The sequence below is a fragment of the Hemiscyllium ocellatum genome, chromosome 43, assembly GCF_020745735.1.
Source record: "Hemiscyllium ocellatum isolate sHemOce1 chromosome 43, sHemOce1.pat.X.cur, whole genome shotgun sequence".
Classification (NCBI taxonomy): Eukaryota; Metazoa; Chordata; class Chondrichthyes; order Orectolobiformes; family Hemiscylliidae; genus Hemiscyllium; species Hemiscyllium ocellatum.
The window spans coordinates 20,611,021-20,631,297 of record NC_083443.1 but is presented as its reverse complement, the minus strand read 5'-3'; the positions used below and the strand labels follow the sequence as shown (position 1 = coordinate 20,631,297).

Below are 20,277 nucleotides of genomic sequence, written 5' to 3'. Positions count from 1 at the left end.
AAAATGGAATTGAAACAAAAACATAGCAAAACTAATGGCGGAAGATGCAATTACTTGAGGAAAGTCAGAACATTTCTAATGTAACCACTTTTACTGAGGGGCATTTTCCACTCTCAAATACATTGCCCACAGCTCAAATCACAACCATAAAACTGCTTCTATTTTTATTAGATCATTGGATCTGAAGACATGAGAATCTTGCTAAAATTATTTTCACAACAGCTGCACTCTTACCAACATAACTGACATGCTCTGGCAATTTTCTGGCAACAAAGGGTCCTTCATAGACAGTGCTACTTTTATCAAATAGATAGACCATGTAGCTATCCCAGCCTCTCTGCAAAAACAAACAGAAAACTGTATTTTAAAACAAAATATTATGAACTCCTAAGTTTGTTTAAAGGTATTAAAAATTGAATGCTCAAACAGATTAATATTAGGCATCGATTTATTTATTTATTTAAATGATAATGTAAATATTTTGTGTTGTGTTTTTCTTAAGAGACATTGATCCAGTTGTGTTAAACAGATTCACAACTATTACAAAAGGAAATTTCATGCAAATCTAGTAAGTTTATTGAAGCACAAAATAATTCCAAAGCTTCCACTATACTACCAGTTCTTGTCATACATCCAGTCATTTCAAAAATGCCCAATAACATGCACCTCTCAACCTACAATATTTATAATGTTACAATGATCAAAAAGCACATTCAGAAGGCAATTTCACACAGTGACGAACAGCAAATTTAACCCTACTTTGAGTGATTGCTTTTGGCTGGAAAGAGAAGCCACAGATAATGTAGAATAAAAATTAAAATTTATTTTATTCAAAGTACATTTTAGCTTTAGCATCGTTCAGTATTTAGGTGCAATTTCAGAAGTCTTTTCATGCAATCAGTAAATGTGGACAGTTTGTCGTCAGGAAAATTTAAGTGCTTCAATTACCAAAGTCAGATAAAGGTTGAGAAAAAAATCATTTGATCCTTTTCTCAGGCCAGACAAGACTCAATTTTCTTCGTTCAAACTTTCATTCATACAAAGTATGCCCAAAAAGGGGAAGCACAACTCAAATATTTGCTACAAAAAACAATAGCTGGATACTAATTTTACAGAAAACAAGCTTCTAATCAAAGAAAGTTTCACATTTATTCATTCATATTTCTATCCAACCACGTTTCTTCTGCTTTAGTAAAATATTTTAGCTTCCAAGTTACCAAACATGACCATATCATTCATACATCTACACATACAAATTTGTTGACATCTGACTGCATATTTATGATATTCTAATCCTTCACTGTCTGTTCCCTCTTGCAGATAAACCTACATAACAAAATAACAATACATACCACATCCAGCACACATTGATTGGCCGGTTTACGTGGATCCAATGAAATTCCAGTTTCTAGAAGCAACTCTTGATTTGCAGGAGATATTGATGTTTCAGTTTCAATACGCAGTTGAAGGGAATGGAGGCTTTCATCAGATTTGATCAGAAAGGAATGGATGTGGGCTGAAGTCATATTTAATATATGTACATACTGTAACAAATTGAGATCACCATTACATACAGAGTTAAAACAGCAAATGCTTTGTGCAGAAGTCAACTCGCCCATCTTGGCTTACCTTTTCAACCTTCCTGTCAGACGCTTAATGTTTGATTATGAAGGTTCTACACAACTTAATAGGGATTCATCCACTTGTTTCCTTTTGAAACCTGACTAGGGTTGTAATAGATAACCGAGAAATCCATCACAAACCTCCAACAGAACTATCAATTTGACAATTGCTGCACAATTGTTTAAATTCACCTAAACTAGGAATTGGAATGACACTGGCTGAGCTGATGGAATTTCAGATTCTTGCAGCCAATTAAAAGATAAAACATGCATCACACTCATCCAGGATGCAACAAATCAAAGTTGGAGATGCAATAACTAACTAATCGACCCCTGTTCCTCAACAAAATAAGTATATGGTTGCAGTAATTATTAGCACGTAGAAACATAAAAACGAACAATACAGAAAGATACCACTGACCCCACTGCAACTGTGATGACCTTTTTAGAGCAATCTAAAATTAGACTAATGGTAGGTGTCTGATAGATACCCAATTGTTAATTTATATTAGTACTCAAGAGTCCTGACAGATTTCAAACTAAGCTGTGACACAGTTCTGCTACAGCTATTTAAAGGGCATAGGATAAAAACAAAACATTCAATGCCTTTCTGGTCTTGCTTTAAATCACAGAAAAGTCCAATTAAGATTACTTTTGCTGCATGTGAAATAGAGATAATAGCCAAAGACCAGACCCAGACAAGGGTGAGATGTATACCTTACAATAAATACAATAACGCCTTTAATTTAAAATTGTGTAATTTATTGATCACATCAAGCACCCCAAAACTGAAAACTTTCCGCATCAAATAGACCCAGTAAAAGAATTATAATTAGAGATTCAAAAACATTTCTGGAGTTTGATGAGCATTAGGGGCCCAAACATCAATCTCTGTACTCTGCACCTTTTAATGTCTTAAAATCAGAATGGAAAAAACAACAACAAGCGTAAAGTTCAGTTCTCTGCCCCACATTACCACATATTTCAAAAATTAAGTCATAAGATGTAGGCATCACTGGCTAGGCCAAAATCTACTGCCAATCCCCAACAGTCCTTGAAGGTGGGGGTGAGCTGCATCTTGAACCACTGCAGTCAATGTTATGCACTTACATCTTAAATTTGAAACTTGTCTCTGTAAAAAGCTATAAAACATTACTCACACAGTCAACACAAACATAATGAGCTGAATGATCTTGTTTGTTGTGATTTTGAAAATAAGATTTATCTTATAAGCCACATAAGGGAGAAAAAACAATGAAATTACAAAGTTCAAAGATAAATATACCGCTCAAAACTTGAGTTTGCTGATATACCATGTATTAAGCAAGCTCTGGAGTCAGAAGCTCTCCAGATATACTCAAGCACGTAGCAATCATCAAGGTCCAAGGCCTTCAGAAAAAAATATTGACACCATTTCATTGCAACTGGGGCAGAGGGGTGTGTGTGTGTGTGTGTGTGTGTGTGTGTGTGTGCTGAATGTCTCTACATCCATTAACACTTCTTTGCCATCAACATAGTGAATTTATTGTCCACAGCAATACAATTTCTACATTTGTACTTCTGTTATCTTCAGAGTGTTCCTTCAAACACCGGAGTTGAAATTGCAGCGTCACACAAGCTGACATAATTTGAATGCAAGACTTTGAAAAGTGTGACTCACCAGACAAAAAGGCTGCACTGACTTATGGATTCGTCATACATTACCAGACCCCATACTTCCCGTACCACCAATTCTAACGAGAACCAGACTTTCTATGCGGTCTGCATTCCAATCTAATGTCTTCATGCAAACATCATTTACGAACATATTAAGGACAAAAGGGTAACTGGGGAGAGCATAGGGCCCCTCAAAGATCAGCAAGGTGGCCTTTGTGTGGAGCCACAGAAAATGGGGCAAGATACTAAATGAATATTTTGCATCAGTATTTACTGTGGAAAAGGTTATCGAAGATATAGACTGTAGGGAAATTGATGGTAACATCTTGCAAAATGTCCAAATGTATCATTGATAGTCACAGGTGAGGTGCCGGAAGACTGGAGGTGGTGCCACTGTTTAAGAAGGGCGGTAAAGACAGCCAGGGAACTATCGACCGATCAGCCTGACCTCAGTGGTGGGCAAGTTGTTGGAGGGAATCCTCAGGGACAGGATGTACATGTATTTGGAAAGGCAAGGAATGATTCAGGATAGTCAACATGGCTTTGTGCATGGGAAATCATGTCTCACAAACTTGAATGAGTTTTATGAAGAAGTAACAAAGAAGTTTGATGAGGGTAGAGCAGTAGATGTGATCTATATGGACTTCAGTAAGGCATTCGACAAGGTTTCATGTTATTCAATTAAAAGTAAAAGCAATATTTATTATACACCAAATAGATAATAATTATTTTTATTATGTTACCTTCTGACTTAAAATTTGATCTAGAAGTAAAAAACATGCTGGTCGATTTGTCTGTGGTTCTATTTTGCCACCTCGCAGTTTTGGATCCCAACCGAGCATCAACTGTAGCCATGTCTCCAGTGGTTTTACCATGAGGCTACAAGACAAGGTGTAAATATTAGAAACTAAAAGTTAAACTTGCTGCACTCAAGCACAAAAACATGCAGTTATCACATATCAGCAACATTTTCAACACTTCTTTTCTGCAAATACCAATTATAAGATGTAATTACTTCAGTGTAATTCAGTGGAATTATCCGATTAAATGATGACCTTGTTAGACGACCAAACATGCCATAAAATACAAAGTCATGTTCAGGATATCTGGTCACTGACGTACTGTCTGCTCCAAAGGATCTTTTAAAAATGTGACATATAATAGCATTACTACACCCATAACAACAGTTACTGATCCATTTCTTTGGTATTTTATCTCACACCAGATTCTTTGTGCAAATTTAAGTTGATAAGCAAGGAAATTTGTTGTTTTACAAAGTGCCCAACAGTTAACAATTTTAGAGGGCGAATTGGGGCTGTCATGCCACAGTCCATCATCTTTCATTTTGATGACTTGTAGTTCAGTTGCTTAAACAAAAGACAGCATCTATATTCCCATTCCTCAAACTCCAATTGAAAGTGAAGGCATCTTATTCAAATTTGACTGCACATCATTACTAATACCAGTCTATCCTAGGACAGAAGTAAATGCGTGAACTGTCCAATACTGTAACACCTATTTCAACTAATTCAGAAAGCTATTAAACCAATATATTTGAATATATTATAAAGGAGACAGAGTAAAATGAAAAACATTTAGAAAAAAAACAAAGCAAGCAGAACTTAGCATTTGTGAACTTCATGTCATCTGTTAAACACTGTCTCTATTTTCACTCCCCTGCCCCATGTTTCAAGTTTTGAAACAGTGGAGAAAAAAAAAAGCATTAAAAACTATCAATTCTTTTGGCTAAGCTGACCACAAGTTTGAAGATCAATTTTGAAATGAGGGGCAAACAATCAGGTAGCAAGTGTCTGTTCCTGGAATCTTAAGTTCAAACCTGACGTAAGTTTTACTACTTTCACAGTATAAAGGGATAACAAGAAGTTTATGCACAATCGAAAATCATTTACTGTCAGTTAAGCTGTACAAGGATATCATAACCACATTCATGTGTGTTTGACTGGGTTACATCAATGCCTACATAAGGTGAGCATTATTCTCTAACTCATGGTAGAATAAGATTAAGTAAAGGCTCATACTTTTAATCCAAAATATTTCAAGATTAAAAATGTAAAAATGAGAACAGGTAACTTAATATGATTCATATTCTGAGTTCAGTCTGCTCATCACTAGCCCAAGTGTATTCAGAAAGGTAAATAGTAGCTGCTATACAAGCAAAGCAGTGTCAAGCAAATGCTTCAGCTTTTTGCTTACTGTACATAATATTGCAAAATGCAAGATAGATAGAATTCATGGCAACCAATTTGACAGAGATCAGCAAGTGTGTATTTTAAAAACCAAAACAACAATTTTATTTTGTGCTGACTTTGAGTTTGCTGTAGCAGTTCTCTGCCATCCTGACTGACACAAACAATATCTCTAAGAAGCACAGAATTGAAAAGAATTCCATTCATCACGTTCATGTTGTTCCTGCTGAAAGTCCATATCAATTTGAATTGGATAATTTGAGGTTTGAACTCATCCAAACTAATTGTAGAGTCATTATCTAATTGGACAGAGAAAAAATGATAACTTGACCAAAGTGGAACGTGTTGTGGTTACAGGAAAAACTCTATCTCAGTAGGGTTGCCACATTCCAAAGAAGGGAAGCAAGAGAAAAACTAAAGATTTAAAAATAAACTAGTATTTGGCAACCACTTTTTGATCAATAGACTCTTTGAAATTCCTACGGTCAATTTCCATTCCACACAAAGTACGTTACCACAGCGTGCTTTACACTTCTCCACGCTCATCTTTTACCACTAATCAGCTCTGACACAATCAGTAGAACATTCACAGTTCAAAATCCACATTCACAGTCATCTCTACAGCTTGATGTCATGTGTGAATTTCACTACCTTATGCGGAGACAAATAATCCAGATGATTCACCTATGTCCAAAATGAAGTTGCCCAATACAGATGACTTAACAGCTCTGAAAGTCAACCTCAGCATTATGGTCTTGTTTATTCTTTTTGAAAAGTTACCAAGCCACACATGTACTTCACTCTGATGCCTGCTCAACCTCTTTTGTAAGACTCTTGAGGTTCCTTTTACAGCAAAATCTTCATTGGAGGTCCAGGTGTTCCATGTGTCAATTTCTAAGATTAGCTCTCAAGAAGTAGCCAAACTATGGATATTTTTAAGAAAACAGTACATTATTCAGATCAACACATCATTCTAAATCAGCTGGCTCATGATAAGCTGCGTTTTATAAAATGACTGCAGTAAATACAAGCTAAAAGGTGACATCACCTCCAAAAGGATCATAGGGCTGCTCTCTCACCTTCCATTACAAATGTCAAGACAGATCTTAAGTAAAGTTTCATGTCAAAATCTCAGTTTTTTAATTCTTACATGGAACATTGAAGTTGCTGGCAAGACCAACATTTGTTGTCTATCCCAGAGTGGCTTGCTGAAATCATCTCGCAGGACAGTTAAAGAGTCAATAAGATTGATGCAGATATGCAACAGTAGGCCAGATGGGAGAAGAATGACACAAATCGTTTCTTTCAGGAAGGTAAAGTGAACCAGATGGATTTTTGAGAACTGTAGATGATAATTTCATGGTCACCATTAATGAGCGTAACTCTCAGTTCCAGATTCATGAAGTGAATTGAAATTCGAAAAGCTCTCATAATGAGATTTGAATGCATGTTCTCAATCACATTAGCCTGGATCTCCACATTACTAGTCCAGCAAGAATACCACAAACCCACCATCTTCCCTTTGTTTTCTATTTAATTAAAATGTGATAAATCCAAAAAAAGGTATCCTCACCTGCTCAGTCCATTGGGCTGTGGTAAGTTTTGGGAGTACTTTACTTCACCATTCATCTCTTCAACAGCCATAATATCATTTGGGCCTTTGATTTTAACTTTGCCGTGCCTGGAAAAAAATAGTTTTACTCTTATTTTCTCCCTTAAAAACAACTTGAGAGCGTCATATGAAAACCAGCAACAGATTGTGACATGACTATTTCATCATTAAAGAGCTTCAGCAGCACTCTTGTGGCACATCAAACACAATTTCTAATGACTTCATGTAGCCTTAAATAGATTACGAACACTGCACATTTCTCATTTTCAAAAATGAAATGTGAATTTTAGGCAGAACACTCATCTTTTAAATTTGGTTTACTTGTTCAGGAGCTGTGAGCAGCACTGGCAAGGGCAGAATTCATTACTGATTTTGAATTACCCTCGAGAAGGTGGTGGTTAGCTGTGTTGTCAAACCACGGCAGGGTTGATGTGTTTTGACAATGACAGTACAGTTAAGTAGGGAGCTGCAGAATTTTGACCTTGTAGCAAATAAAGAACAGTGATACATTTCCAAGTCAGATTTGGCTGACAAGCAACAGTAAACCCAAACCAAGAAAGACTCTTGACCCCACCATCCCTGCAAACTACTGCATTACACTGTACCTCATCTTCATCTTCAATGTCCGAAACTTTATCAGCCACCCAAATTAACACTTGAACATCTCTTAATAGCATTCCACACCTTCTACAGAACTGAAATGACTGATGATCATAACATGACCACCTTGGGTCTGGAATCTTGAAGCTCTTTGGACTTGAAGTCATCTAAAACTACATCCAAAGCCACACAAGTATTATTTACCCAGCAGCGTTTCCATTGACAGATCTGGAGCCAAAGGTCTAAGTTGCAATCTTAGAATTCTAATTTTTGTGTTCTAAAGTCTGTCCGCTTACAGCCTCACTCATCCTCATGTCTTAAACTCCTGCAGCATTCCAGCTCTCTCTGGTGTTAAACTTACTTCAAAAAAATCAAGCTGTACCTATTATTTTGATACAATAACAGAACGTAAAGATGGTATGTTTACCATTGGAAAGGTTGCATATTGTGTAAAAACGGTCGAAATCCTGAGATGCACTCAAACACTAATGTTCCAAAGCTCCAGTAGTCTACAGTGACTGTGTAAGGTTGAGATTCAAATAGTTCTGGTGCCTAGAATGAGAGGAATTATTTTTGAAGTACCAAGTCCATTAGGATCATTTCATTTAAAAAGTTAAAAACGCAAAAGTGATTTTACTTTTTACCCCCAATGATAAGCTACATTAGGTGTAAACACAAAACACTACTCAAAATTTAAAACCAAATAAATGCTAAACAACACTACAGAAGAATTAACTTAAGTAGAGTATTAGCATGGCTACAGGATTGGTTGACTAACAGGAAGCAAAGAATAGGCATAAATGAGCATTATTCTGGTTGGCAATCAGTAACTAGTGGTGTGCCTCAGGGATCAGTGCTGGGACCTCAATTATTTAAAATTTAGATCGATGAATTGGAGTTGGGGACCACATGTAGTGTGTCAAAGTTTGCAGATGACACTAAGATGAGTGGCAGAATGAACTGTGCAGAGAACTGTGAAATTGTGCAGGGGGACAGACACTAAGTGAGTGGGCAAAGGTCTGGAAGAGGGAACAACGTTAATAATTGTGAATTTATCCATTTTGGTAGGAATAACAGTTAAAAAAGGACTAATACTTAAATGGTAAAAAGTTGCTACATGCTACTGTGCAGAGGGACTTGGGTGTCCTTGCACATGAATCACAGAACGTTGGTCTGCAGGTAAAATAGGTAATTAGGAAGGCAAATGAAATTTTGTCCTTCATTGCTAAAGGGGTTGAGTTTAACATGTTATGAATATGTTGGTGTACTGTACCTTTAAGAGAGTTAAAAGCTAGCAGAACTACCTGACATCACCAAGTGTTCTGAATAAGATACAATATAACAAGTGGTCCAGCTACTGGGGTAGCTAGTTGCCTGGAGACAAAAACAGATTCAAATTAGGCCAGTTTAAATTATACCTCCCAAAAAAAACCAAACTCCAATCCAGTTTGAATTTAGTATAGTGACAATCTTAAAAACCAATGACATAATCCAATGTCTCAGGGGAATAAGACTGGGGGAAAATTGAACAGTTGGGAGGAGAACTGCCATGTCACCAGCATGTACGGACTGCCTGAAAAACAGCTCTATTAGAAGGTACCTTTATCTATCAGTGATCTGTGAAACAGAAATCCCTAAGAAGACGAAAAGACAACCAACGAAAAGAGAAGAGAAGATTTGACATCTGACTGGTTTTGAAAACTTCAATTTTTGGGAAATCTTCATCGGGTAGGGGCGATTTATTGGACTGGCATTATCGAAGGGAAGGTAAAAGTTAGGTTTGAAAAATGAGTTGTAAATAGTCGTTAGTTAATTATCCTCTGTTACATTTTAAGAAATAAACTTGTTAATCTTTACTTCGAATAGTTCTTGGCCTCTCGAATTTTCATGGATTACTGCATGGGATAAATTTTTTCTGTGTCACTGGTTTAAATTAAGTAGGAGGGTTTACCCTGTATCATACCAAAAAGCAGGGAGGTTATCTTGCAGCTTAAAAGGGTGCTGGCAAAGCCACACACAGAGTACTGTGTGCAGTTTTGGTCTCGTTCCATGAGGAAGGATGTACTGGCACGAGAGGAGTGCAGAGGTGGTTCACGAGATTGCCATGTAAAATGTTTTTCCCCATTTTCATCTATTACTCAAAACTTTAAATTAGTATCTCCTGGTCCTTGAATGCACAACTAACGAGTACTGATGGCAGTAAAAAGCGCACTTCCAACATACAAAGTTGAAAACTTACCAGGTATTGCAGTGTCCCAACAAAAGAGGTGCAAAGGCTTCCTTGGTCCAGGTCCTTCGCATAGCCCAAGTCAATTATTTTGTGTATTAACTGTAAAGAACATAAGATTTATTCACTCCATTTGCCATTAAAGAATTCAGATGTCCTTTCAGCAAATGGTGAACAGTTATGTAAATCAGCCATTACATTAACATTTTTCATGAACTTCCTCCTAATTAACAATAGTGTAGAACCACAAAAGATGGGTATTTCATGTCAGTATTTGCTTTGGAGACAAACATGGAAGATGGAGAACTTGAAGTAGTAAACAGTAATATTATGCAAAGGGTCCATATTACAGAGGAGGTGGGGCTGCACATACAGATGGTTAAATCCTAGGGACCTGATCAGATGTGTCCTACAACTTTGTGGGAAGCAAGCTAAATGATTGCTTGGCCGCTTGCTCATACATTTGCATCATCAATATCCACAATGAGGTGCAAGAAAACTGGAGAGGGGCTAATGTGATGCCATTATTTCACAACGGTGGTAAGGAAAAGCCAGGGGACTACAAACCTGTGAGCCTGACATCTGTGGTGGGTAAGTTGTTGGAAGGGATCCTGAGGGTCAGGATCTACGCATATTTGGAAAGAAAAGGACTGATTCAAGATCATCATGGTTTTGTGCATGGGAAGTACAGTTTCACTAACTTGGTTGAGTTTTTAGAAGAAACGACAAAAAGGATTGATGCAGATGAGTGGTCCTTGTCTAGATGGACTTCAGCAAGGTGTTCAAATGAGGTTCCACATAGTAGAATGGTTAGCAAGGTTAGATCACGTGAAATCCAGGTAGACCTGGCTATTTGGAAACAAGAGTGGCTTGCAAATAGGAAATAGAGGGTGGTAGTGCAGGGTTGCTTTTCGGACTGGAAGCCTGTGACCAGCGGTGTGATGCAAGGATCAGTGCTTGGTCCACTGCTTTTTGGCATTCATATACATGATTTGGATGTGCAAAGAGGAGGAACGGTTAGTAAGTTTGCAGATGATACCAAAATTGGTTGTTTACTACACATTGAAGAAGGTTATCTGAGCGTAGAACGGGACATTGATTAGATGGGCTGAAGAATTGCTGAGTGAGTTTAATTTAGATAAATGTAAGGTATTGCATTTTGTTAAGGCAAACCAGGGCAGGCCCTAAGTGGCTTACGGGAGAGTTGAGGGGAGTGTTATCGAATAAAGGAGATCTGGAGGTGCAGATACCTCACTCCTTGCAAGTGCAGTCTCAAGTAGACAAGGCAGTGAAGAAAGCATTTGGTATGCTTGCCTTTACTGCTCAGTGCTTTGAGTTATGGGGGTTGTGATATCATGCTACGGCTGTACAAGACATGGGTTTAGCAACTTATGGAATACTGTGGCCAATTCTAGTCTCCCTGTTCTAGGAAGGATGTTGTCAAACCTGAAAGGGTTTAGAAAAGGATATACAAGGATTTTGCCAGGGTTAGAGGTTGTGAGCTATAGCGAGGCTGGGACTATTCTTCCTGGAGCATGGGAGACTGAAGGGTGACTGTATAGAGGTTTATAAAATTATCAAGGACATGGACTGGCTGAATAGCCATGGTCTTTTTCCCAAAATAGTAAAGTCCAAAACTAGAGGGCATGGGTTTAAGGCGAGAAGGAAAAAATTTAAAAGGGACCAAGGGGTACCTTTTCATGCAGAGGGTGAGGAGTGTCTGGAATGAGCTGCCAGAGGAAGTACAGCAGGCTGTACAATTACATTTGAAAGACATTTGCATGGATGCAATAGGAAGGATTTTAAAGAGAAATGGGCCAAAGGCAGTTTACGAATGGGGGACAGGGATGTTACAGGGATAGCATGAGCGGTTTGGTCTGGTGGGGACGCTCTTTGGAGGGTTGATGTAGATTTGGTGGGCTGAGTGGCCTGCTTCAACGCTGTAGAGATTCTTTGGTTTTAAATGGGACTAAGTTAATGTAAGATAACTGGTCAGCATGGACAAGTTGGATGAAAGGCTCTATTTCTATGTTCTGATTGTTTGACTCTCATAGTATTAAACCATGAAAATGACTGAATTATTAACCAATTTCACAAATCCCACAGCAATAGTATAATACATAAGGTAAAGGGCTCCCTGTTATGTCTACAAACACATACACTGATTTGGAAGTTGTTGCCACTATTGCAAAGTAATTTCTTGCTTCCACTGAGACTTATTTCAAAGTCAACAAGTGTCTTAATAGCACCCTGGTCAGTTTGATGACGTTCAAATGGTTGCACGTTCAATCCTGTAATACACTTTGTATTATGAACTTGTTCCACTTGATGATGGTGCCGATCCAAAAATAACACGTTGCCCATAAATGTTTTCGTTGTCAATCATGGTTTAATCTTTCAGACCAGTTATTTTATCCAATTACTTTAACTTTGATTTGCCTTGCTGTGGTATTCATATACATAAAGGATAACTCATTAGCTTAAATTTCACCAAGAAAGCAGGCAGTGAGAACTTTTCTGACTATTTTGAAACTGAGCAACTCTGGCCAATTTATGTCGACTAATTTATGAGGATATTGGATAGGTTCAACTGAATCTGTTTATGTAGTATTCAGTGAAACAGAATGCTGTGAATTCGTGTGAACAAAAATAATTGAGCATTTCTTAATAATTCTTGATAATAAACAGAAACTGGGCCCCATGCAGCTGACACAGGTCATTTGTGTTCAAAATGAAATCATCATTACATAAAATTCTATGCAGCAGCAACTTTTCCATCATCAACGATAAATGAATGCCATGTAGTAGACTTCATTGAAATAACATGTGCATTAACTCAATCCATGCTAAGGGTTGGTGTTTCATCAAGGACTGAACGAGGATAAGTGGAAAATAAATTTAACATGCATTCCTGTAACTCAGAAAACTGACTGCAACTAATTCAGAGACCACTTGAGGAGATTCTATGACTAATTGTCTAGCAGGTGCAAGGCCTGTGTCACTCTGTTAGATAATGGAAGGGGCACTGGTAGAGGATGTCACCGTTAACTGTGATAATGGCTGCAGAAGTGATGGCATTCCATGTAACTTTGACAAGGGACTGAAGCTTATGAGAGTGGTAATAACATCGATTTGAGAGACATGGTCATAAATTTGGAAGTTGTATCAAGACTTGACAGGAAGGAAAGGCTGAAGATAGGGCATTGGCTATTTTTTGAAATTAGAGGTGTCAATAATTTTCAAGAACAGCCCCGACTAGGACAGATTTGCAAGACAGCTGTCAGGACTTGAGCATAGAAATCACATAAAATTAGTTCAAAGGGAACAAAACCAGAATGACTGGAACACAGGGGCTTTTGAGAACCTGAGTAGGCTATTTGGCCCTTCCAATCTTTTTCATCATTCAAAAGACGTGACTGATCTGACTGTGGCCTCATCTCCACTGGGTCAGTTCCTCATACATAAGCCTCAATTCCCGTCATGGGAATGGCATTGAAATTGATCATTCATAAAGTTATAAATAGGGATTTGGAAAAACTTCAGTAACTGGGAAGAGTCAGTATGGTTTTGCAAAAAAAAAGGACATCATGTTTAACAAACTTATTCTAACTCTTTGAAGGAGTCACATGCACTGTGAACAAAGAGGGCCTGTTGAGGTGTGAAATTAAGACAGTCTTGAAAATTTGCAGATGATGCACTGTTATGAAGATGAGATAATAAGAATGCAGAGTTGTTTATGCCTGAAACATCAACTCTGCTGCTCTTTGGATACTGCCTGACCTGCTGTGCGTTTTCATAGCCACACTTTTTGAATCTGATCTCCAGCGGCTGCAGTCCTTGCTTTCTCATAATAAGGATGCAGACCAACATACTTTGTGAAGTTCGGAGTGCAAATATTTGGTGTGAGGCAGTATGAGATAGGAAAAATGTTTTCAACAAGTGAAATTGTTCACTATCAGGAACAATAAAACAAATGGAGTCTTAGTTCAATGGAGATCAGTTGAAGAATTCTGAGGAAGTGGGATCCAAGTGCTCCTTTGGAGGAGCCATAACAAGTTCGTAAGCAGGTTCAGAATGTGATTGTGCAGCTAATAGAATGTTATTCTTTATTATGAGGAAGTGAACACAAAAGTTATAAATTTAAAGCAAACTTGGATGAATGCTGCAGATGTGAAATGAAAGAGTGCTGGAAAATCTCAGCAGGTCTGTGCAGAGACAATAAATGAGTTGAAACTTCTGGCTTTTTTGGCGAAGTGGGAGTTGTGTCGAGCTCTGTGGAGTGATTCTCTGCCTTGGGGCTTCTGATCAGACCTGCTGCATTAAATGCCAATGAGCCCTCAAAGTTCCACAAACGTGATCAGCGTGCTGATGTTGACGTTCCAAGTTTGCTGCTGTGCAAGGTAGACAACTCCCTCAAGACTTACAAATATGTTTGGCACTAATATTGAGGTCATGTGGTATAGGGTCTGGACTGACATGTCACACTGACATAAAGAAAGATGCACACAAAGCACTGCAGGTCAAGGCAAGTGATGTTTGCTGAAGGCATGATGATGGGCACAAGGTGAATGCTCACTAAGCTAGCACTGGAGTAGCCCTGATACTGTATGGCTTGAACCAGGGCACCTAAGTTCCTTCTCATGTGGTACGTGGACCAACTGCAGGTTGCTCGATGCAGTGAGATGAGTGTGCTCTTGCACAATGCACGGCCAGTACATTGGAGTGTGCTGGGTTGGTGACAATGACTAACCAAAGTGGAGTGCCAATGTCCAACAGTATGTGCAGATAATGCTGCTGGATCACAGCCTACTTTGCAGTTTGTCTGTGGGCATGATGGAGGTCTTTTGGAGTAAGTGGCAACTTGAATACACCAAGAACATGCGAAGTCAAGTTTTCCTAACAGCTAGTTTGAAAGCTGAGCTTGACAATCTGAGAGGAGTTCAGCTGTGAACGTTTAATAAAAAAATCAGTTCCGAACATTTTGCTGATTAACAATAATCCTGGCAGGTCAATTAAGAAAAAACAAGGTGTGGAGCGGTGACCTTGACATCAAGATTGGCCTTGCTGAATACCTTGCCCAATTCTACCACACATTTTGCCATAGCCCATGCCACTCAGAGCTTGGTAAGATTCCATTCATTGTTTCCAGTCCAAAAGTCATATTTGACTTGAAACCTTAAAATTGAAACCTCTCCACACATGTTGCCAAACAGGCTAAGTTTCTGTCGCATTTTACTTTCACTATCTAAGTCAGGACCTGATGTTTTAGTTATGTAGGGCATTAATGAGGCCACACTGAATTGGTGTTTAAGTTTTGATCTCTTTATTTATGGAAAGGTGCAAATGATTGGGAGCAGTTTAAAACAGGGTTACGAGATTGATATCTGGAGTAAATGGGTTGTATTGGGGGGGGGGGGGAAATTGGTCAGGTTGAATTTGTTTCCACTGAAGTTCAGAAGAACAAGAGGTCCTGAATGGTCTTGACAAGATGGATGTCGAAAGGAGGTTTCCTCTTGTTGCTCAGTCGAGAACTAGGAAATATTATTTTAAAAATTTAGGAAAGAGAGACAAAGGGAACACTTGTTTTTCCCTTCCTAAGATGCTGTCTGACTTTGTCTTCCTCAGAAGATGGTGGAAGCAGATCACGGATTTTTTTTTTGTTTGGGCAAAGGTACAGTGACTTAGAGAAATCTAAAGCTTTCAGGATAGATGCAAATGTGGAATTCAGAACAAACCATCTTAGATCTTATTGAATGGTTGAACAGATTTGAAGGACTGATAGTCAATAGCTAATTCCTGAATTTTAAAAAGCTACCACGTGATAGATCTCAAACTGTGACATTGTAATTTTTTCCAGAATGTTCTTACCTTGCCATTGGTTTCTTGCAATACAATGTTCTCAGGTTTGAGATCTCTATGGATAATTCGGTTATCATGTAAATACTGGATTCCAGAACCTGAATTATAGCAGACGTAAAACAGTTAACAAAAGCAGAGTCATTCCAAATATGAAATGAATTGCTTGCATTTTGATAGCATCAATAATTAGTGATTAGAAATGAAAACTGGACTTTAAGGAAACCACTGTGAGGGGCAGAATAAAAGCATTAAATAAAATTTGGTGTAAAGGAGAACAATGCTTGTCAGAAGTCAGTTAAATGATGTCTGAAAATAGGGGCTTAAAACACTGAAAAATGAGGAGAAAATAGACTGACAAAAGACATTCAACATTAAGAGGAAATGAGAAACTGCATCAGAAGTTGTGAAAGAATGATAAAAGTACCAAGAAGGTTTACACGAGGAAATAAAAGACAAGGATTATGTACAAAACAAGTAATACAAAAAAACCTCAAAGATCAGAATTAACTTCTTAATTTATATGACCATTAAAAAGTAATCTTTTTGCCAGGCCAAACCACTGTTTTCACGTTTACATTGTGTTCTATATGCACAATGATAATCGTAGTGCCATTGCCATGTGGTTGAAATTTAACTAGAATGTATTAATGCCAATTACCATGGTTCCTCATCCTTAACAAGCTACCCAGCATGGAGTTTAATTCTAATAAAAAAATTAAAAGACACACTGACACTTATACTCACTTACAATATCATTAAAATTTAATGCTGCAAGAGACATGAATGTTGAAACGTACAAAGGTCCTCAGCATATCGCTAAGCAAGGCACAAACAGCACTAACACAGATCAACCAATTATCAACCAAGCTATAGAAGTATCGTCAATCAGAGGTCAGACTTCAGCTCTGATGAAAAGTCATCTCGAATCGTCAAGTTAGCTTGCTGTCTCTCCACAGATGCTGCCTAACCTGTTGTGATCTCCAAGATTTGTTGTTTTCAGTACAGATTTTAGCATCTGCAGTAATTGGCTCCTATCATCTGTCTGATTTGGTTTTTGGGAGATCAGTCAAGAGATTTTGAGAGATGAGCCCAAACCGAATATACTTTAAACTCTTTATTTTCTTCAAAAAATCCTAAGAATATTGTCTTCATGCATTACTTAATTAAAGAAATGAATGAAAAGATAGAATTCCTTAACAGAACACAACATCTACAAGTACAAGGTGAATATCTTTACATCACAGTACAACAACATGCTTCAACATCACCAAGACTGATGCATGATACTGCTGATAAAAAAGGGACACATATTGATTATAACCAGAATCCTTTTTCCCCCTTGATCATAAATAACCTTGTTTGTTGAAATTTGGCCTTCTTGCATTTGTCCTGATGAATGCAAAGTCAAAAGCTTGGGCAACATTATCTCTTTTCAGCAACATTTCAAGCTCTATACTGCCAAGTAACTATTTATGTGTAGGTACAATTTTTGAAATATTTAAATTTTCAAACATCTTTCATTGTGTAAAAAATGTTGATTAATATGACAAGGAATTTTAACAGAACACAGCGCTTTATTAATGATAAATTAATATTCAATGTATTTGCAAGACACAGATGAGAAAGCATGCCAGGAAGCATGACAAAAATTGGATGATGCACTTTACAGTCAAGAATGTTAACAACAGCAAACTTATTAAAATTTACATACCAACATCTTGTAAAATGCTAAGTACTTGACTCTCTTTAAGTCCACAGCAATTCTCAGGCTTATTTAACACCTTGAAAGAAAACACAATCAGCACACTAATAGGAAAAGGCATTAAAAAGAAACTAGATCTGTTGCACATTTATCCTGCAATAATACAATACAAAACCAATAAAATATTAAAAATGACCTAAAAATTCAGATAAAATGGAAAGTACCAACTTGTAGATGCAGAGAATAAAATAACCTAAACGCAAAATGAAAGCTTTTGTTAGAATCCTCAAACAAAAATACTATAAAGCAGAACAGTACGATTTTTTTTAAAAATCATTGTTTCCAACTAAACAAATGCTTGGGACAATGGTTCCCTGGTGCAGTCTCCTTGACCAGAATCCACATCAACCCATCAACATCTTTGTAACATGCAGTATAAATTGATGTTCTGTTGCAAATTTGGTGTTCTTGCAAAAAATACCACAAGGTTTGACAGCATGTCTCTTTTTGCAGCAAGACACAAGATAATCACCAAGATCATTTTTGTTTTGACACGTGGCAATCCCATCTAGCAACGTTCTATTAGTGCTCAATATAACTACGTAGCATTAGCTCTCAAACTCAACATGGCACTCACTCATGTCAGAATAAACGTTTACCTTACGTAAGTCACCTCCGGTACAGTATTCCATCACAAGAAGAGGGACATCATTAAATGCAATATCCTGCATTTCTTCTGGAACTTCACATGCCGTTACAACATTTGAGTTGTTTAACCTTGTTTTGAAAAGGAGAGAAAGGAAGACATGTGGATGATCCATTGTTCTCTCAATTAGCTGTACTGGCATGTTAAAAGCGTTACACATTGAATTTTTCAAAATGGCTTGAATCAGAAAAGATATGACAAAATTAGCATTCAATTCCAATATTTAGAATATTCTGTAATCACAATAAACAAAACAGTTGTTATCCATTCAAAACTTGGGATTCCCTTGTTCTCCCTTACTGCGCCATCTTATTTTCCTTGAATCATTCCAGGATTTTCACATCTCGTCATCTCTTTAGTCCATCGCTGCAAATATGCTGGTGTCTTTGATTTTTTTTAAAAAACGTTTCCTCAACGTCAGTACTGGATTTACCTCAGCTTTGTTTATGCGGCTGTCATAAAATCCGCTGAAAGTTACAGTGAGACTTTAGCGGAATCCAATTGTTAACTATTTTATACAATTCTATAAATTCATGTCTCAAATTATCTGCTTACAATTCTTCAAAGTTCATGAATCTCCTGGATTTCTCCAATCCTATGATGCAGCCATCTTGGAGTTTCTAAGTTTCCCTGCTGTCTTCGTGACCATAATTGGACAGAATTACTTAACGTAGAATGTCCCTCCCAATTTGAAGATATCTGCACGTTGATTCAAAAATCCTACCTGAAAAAACCTTCATTAATGCTTGATCTACTGTACATTTTTCTACCATATACAAACACTACAAATCAGAAATATTTTTCACTGTCATCAAAAATATCTCAATCTTTTTGAAAGATTTGAACACATTACTGATTAGCCTCTTAAACTTGCACTCACTTTTTCATAATTTGAATTTCATGGCACCACCTTTCTTTGTTTCTTGTGCTCAACTCCAAACGGCAGGCTTTAACTGCAATTCTTTCTCCAGTGTTCTGGAACAGAAATTCAGATTTCAAGATTTAGTTTAAAGTTTACATAATTATGTAAAGTCATAACAACTAAAATTGTGTAACAGAATAAAATATTTGTATTATGTAGCCTTTTGAAATTCATTGAATTATTTCTGATAAAAGCTAATAGATACAAATATCAATTCTTTTTCTTTCCACAAAAACCTGCCAGACCCAAAGTGTTTCTAGCATCTGAAATTTCTTTATTTCAATTAGTATTTTGTTTATTCTTGACCTGAACCATTGCAAACTGCACTTTCCCAAATTACCTTTTATTAATATTCTTGGCAATAAGAGGACATAAGGCATCCAAATAGAATGGAACATTTATTACTCAAAAAGAAGCTTTACAAGTCAAAATACAGATAAGAAATAATTCACTTGTTCAAAAGGGATAATTCAAGATTTAATCCAAATCTGTGTCAGTTCCCAATAGATCAAATTTAGCATCTATAAAACAGCCAGAATGTTTTATAGCAATCACTTAATTAAAAAAGGTACTTGAAAAGGAATTTGAATCTCAAAGCATATAGCAACACCTAACATTTATAAATATGGGTTTAACAGCATAAAACATTCCAAAACACTTCAGTGGAACAGAAAAATTTGCCAAATTAAGTGATATTTTAACAGGGAAACACGTTTGGTTCAAGAGGTGAAAGGAAGGGGGAGAAAAATGCTTAGAGTGATTTCATGAGGGAATTCCAGACTTTAGGGCCAAGGCAGCTGAAGCCATGTTGCCAGCAGTGGTGGATTTAAAAAATAGGATGTATTGCACGAAATTAAAGACAACAATGCATACCCATACTGCACCTCTTGTTGAGGCAAGTGAATTAGGCAATTGACAGAAACAGAAGTAAACAAAACTGATGTGAAACCAAAGGAGACAGAAGGAGTGACTAAAATCTTGGTGAAAGAATTAAGCTTTGAGAAGGATTATTTAAAAAATTAAGCAAAGAGGCTCAGGAAGGGAATTCTCGAGTTCAGTATCTCCAAAGCTGAAGGCATGACTACCAATAGCAGGGCCAAAGTGTTGCAGAGAAAAGGCTTGAGTTGAGGAAACGTAGTGATGGAAGAAAAATGTTCAAGAGTT

General features: G+C 37.3%; 1 protein-coding gene across 1 annotated transcript in view; it reads right to left on the bottom strand.

Moving 5' to 3' along the window:
* chuk (component of inhibitor of nuclear factor kappa B kinase complex) overlaps nt 1–20,277 on the bottom strand; it is a 98,564-nt gene that overhangs the window by 42,122 nt on the left and 36,165 nt on the right. Inside the window, exons 3-12 of the mRNA XM_060854429.1 lie at nt 19,072–19,166; nt 18,145–18,262; nt 17,495–17,564; nt 15,793–15,881; nt 9,937–10,026; nt 8,125–8,249; nt 7,059–7,166; nt 4,022–4,157; nt 1,353–1,544; nt 235–337 (exon numbers count right to left, since the gene is read on the bottom strand). Coding sequence (XP_060710412.1) covers nt 235–337; nt 1,353–1,544; nt 4,022–4,157; nt 7,059–7,166; nt 8,125–8,249; nt 9,937–10,026; nt 15,793–15,881; nt 17,495–17,564; nt 18,145–18,262; nt 19,072–19,166 — 1,126 coding nt within the window. The remainder of the gene's footprint in view (nt 1–234; nt 338–1,352; nt 1,545–4,021; nt 4,158–7,058; nt 7,167–8,124; nt 8,250–9,936; nt 10,027–15,792; nt 15,882–17,494; nt 17,565–18,144; nt 18,263–19,071; nt 19,167–20,277) is intronic.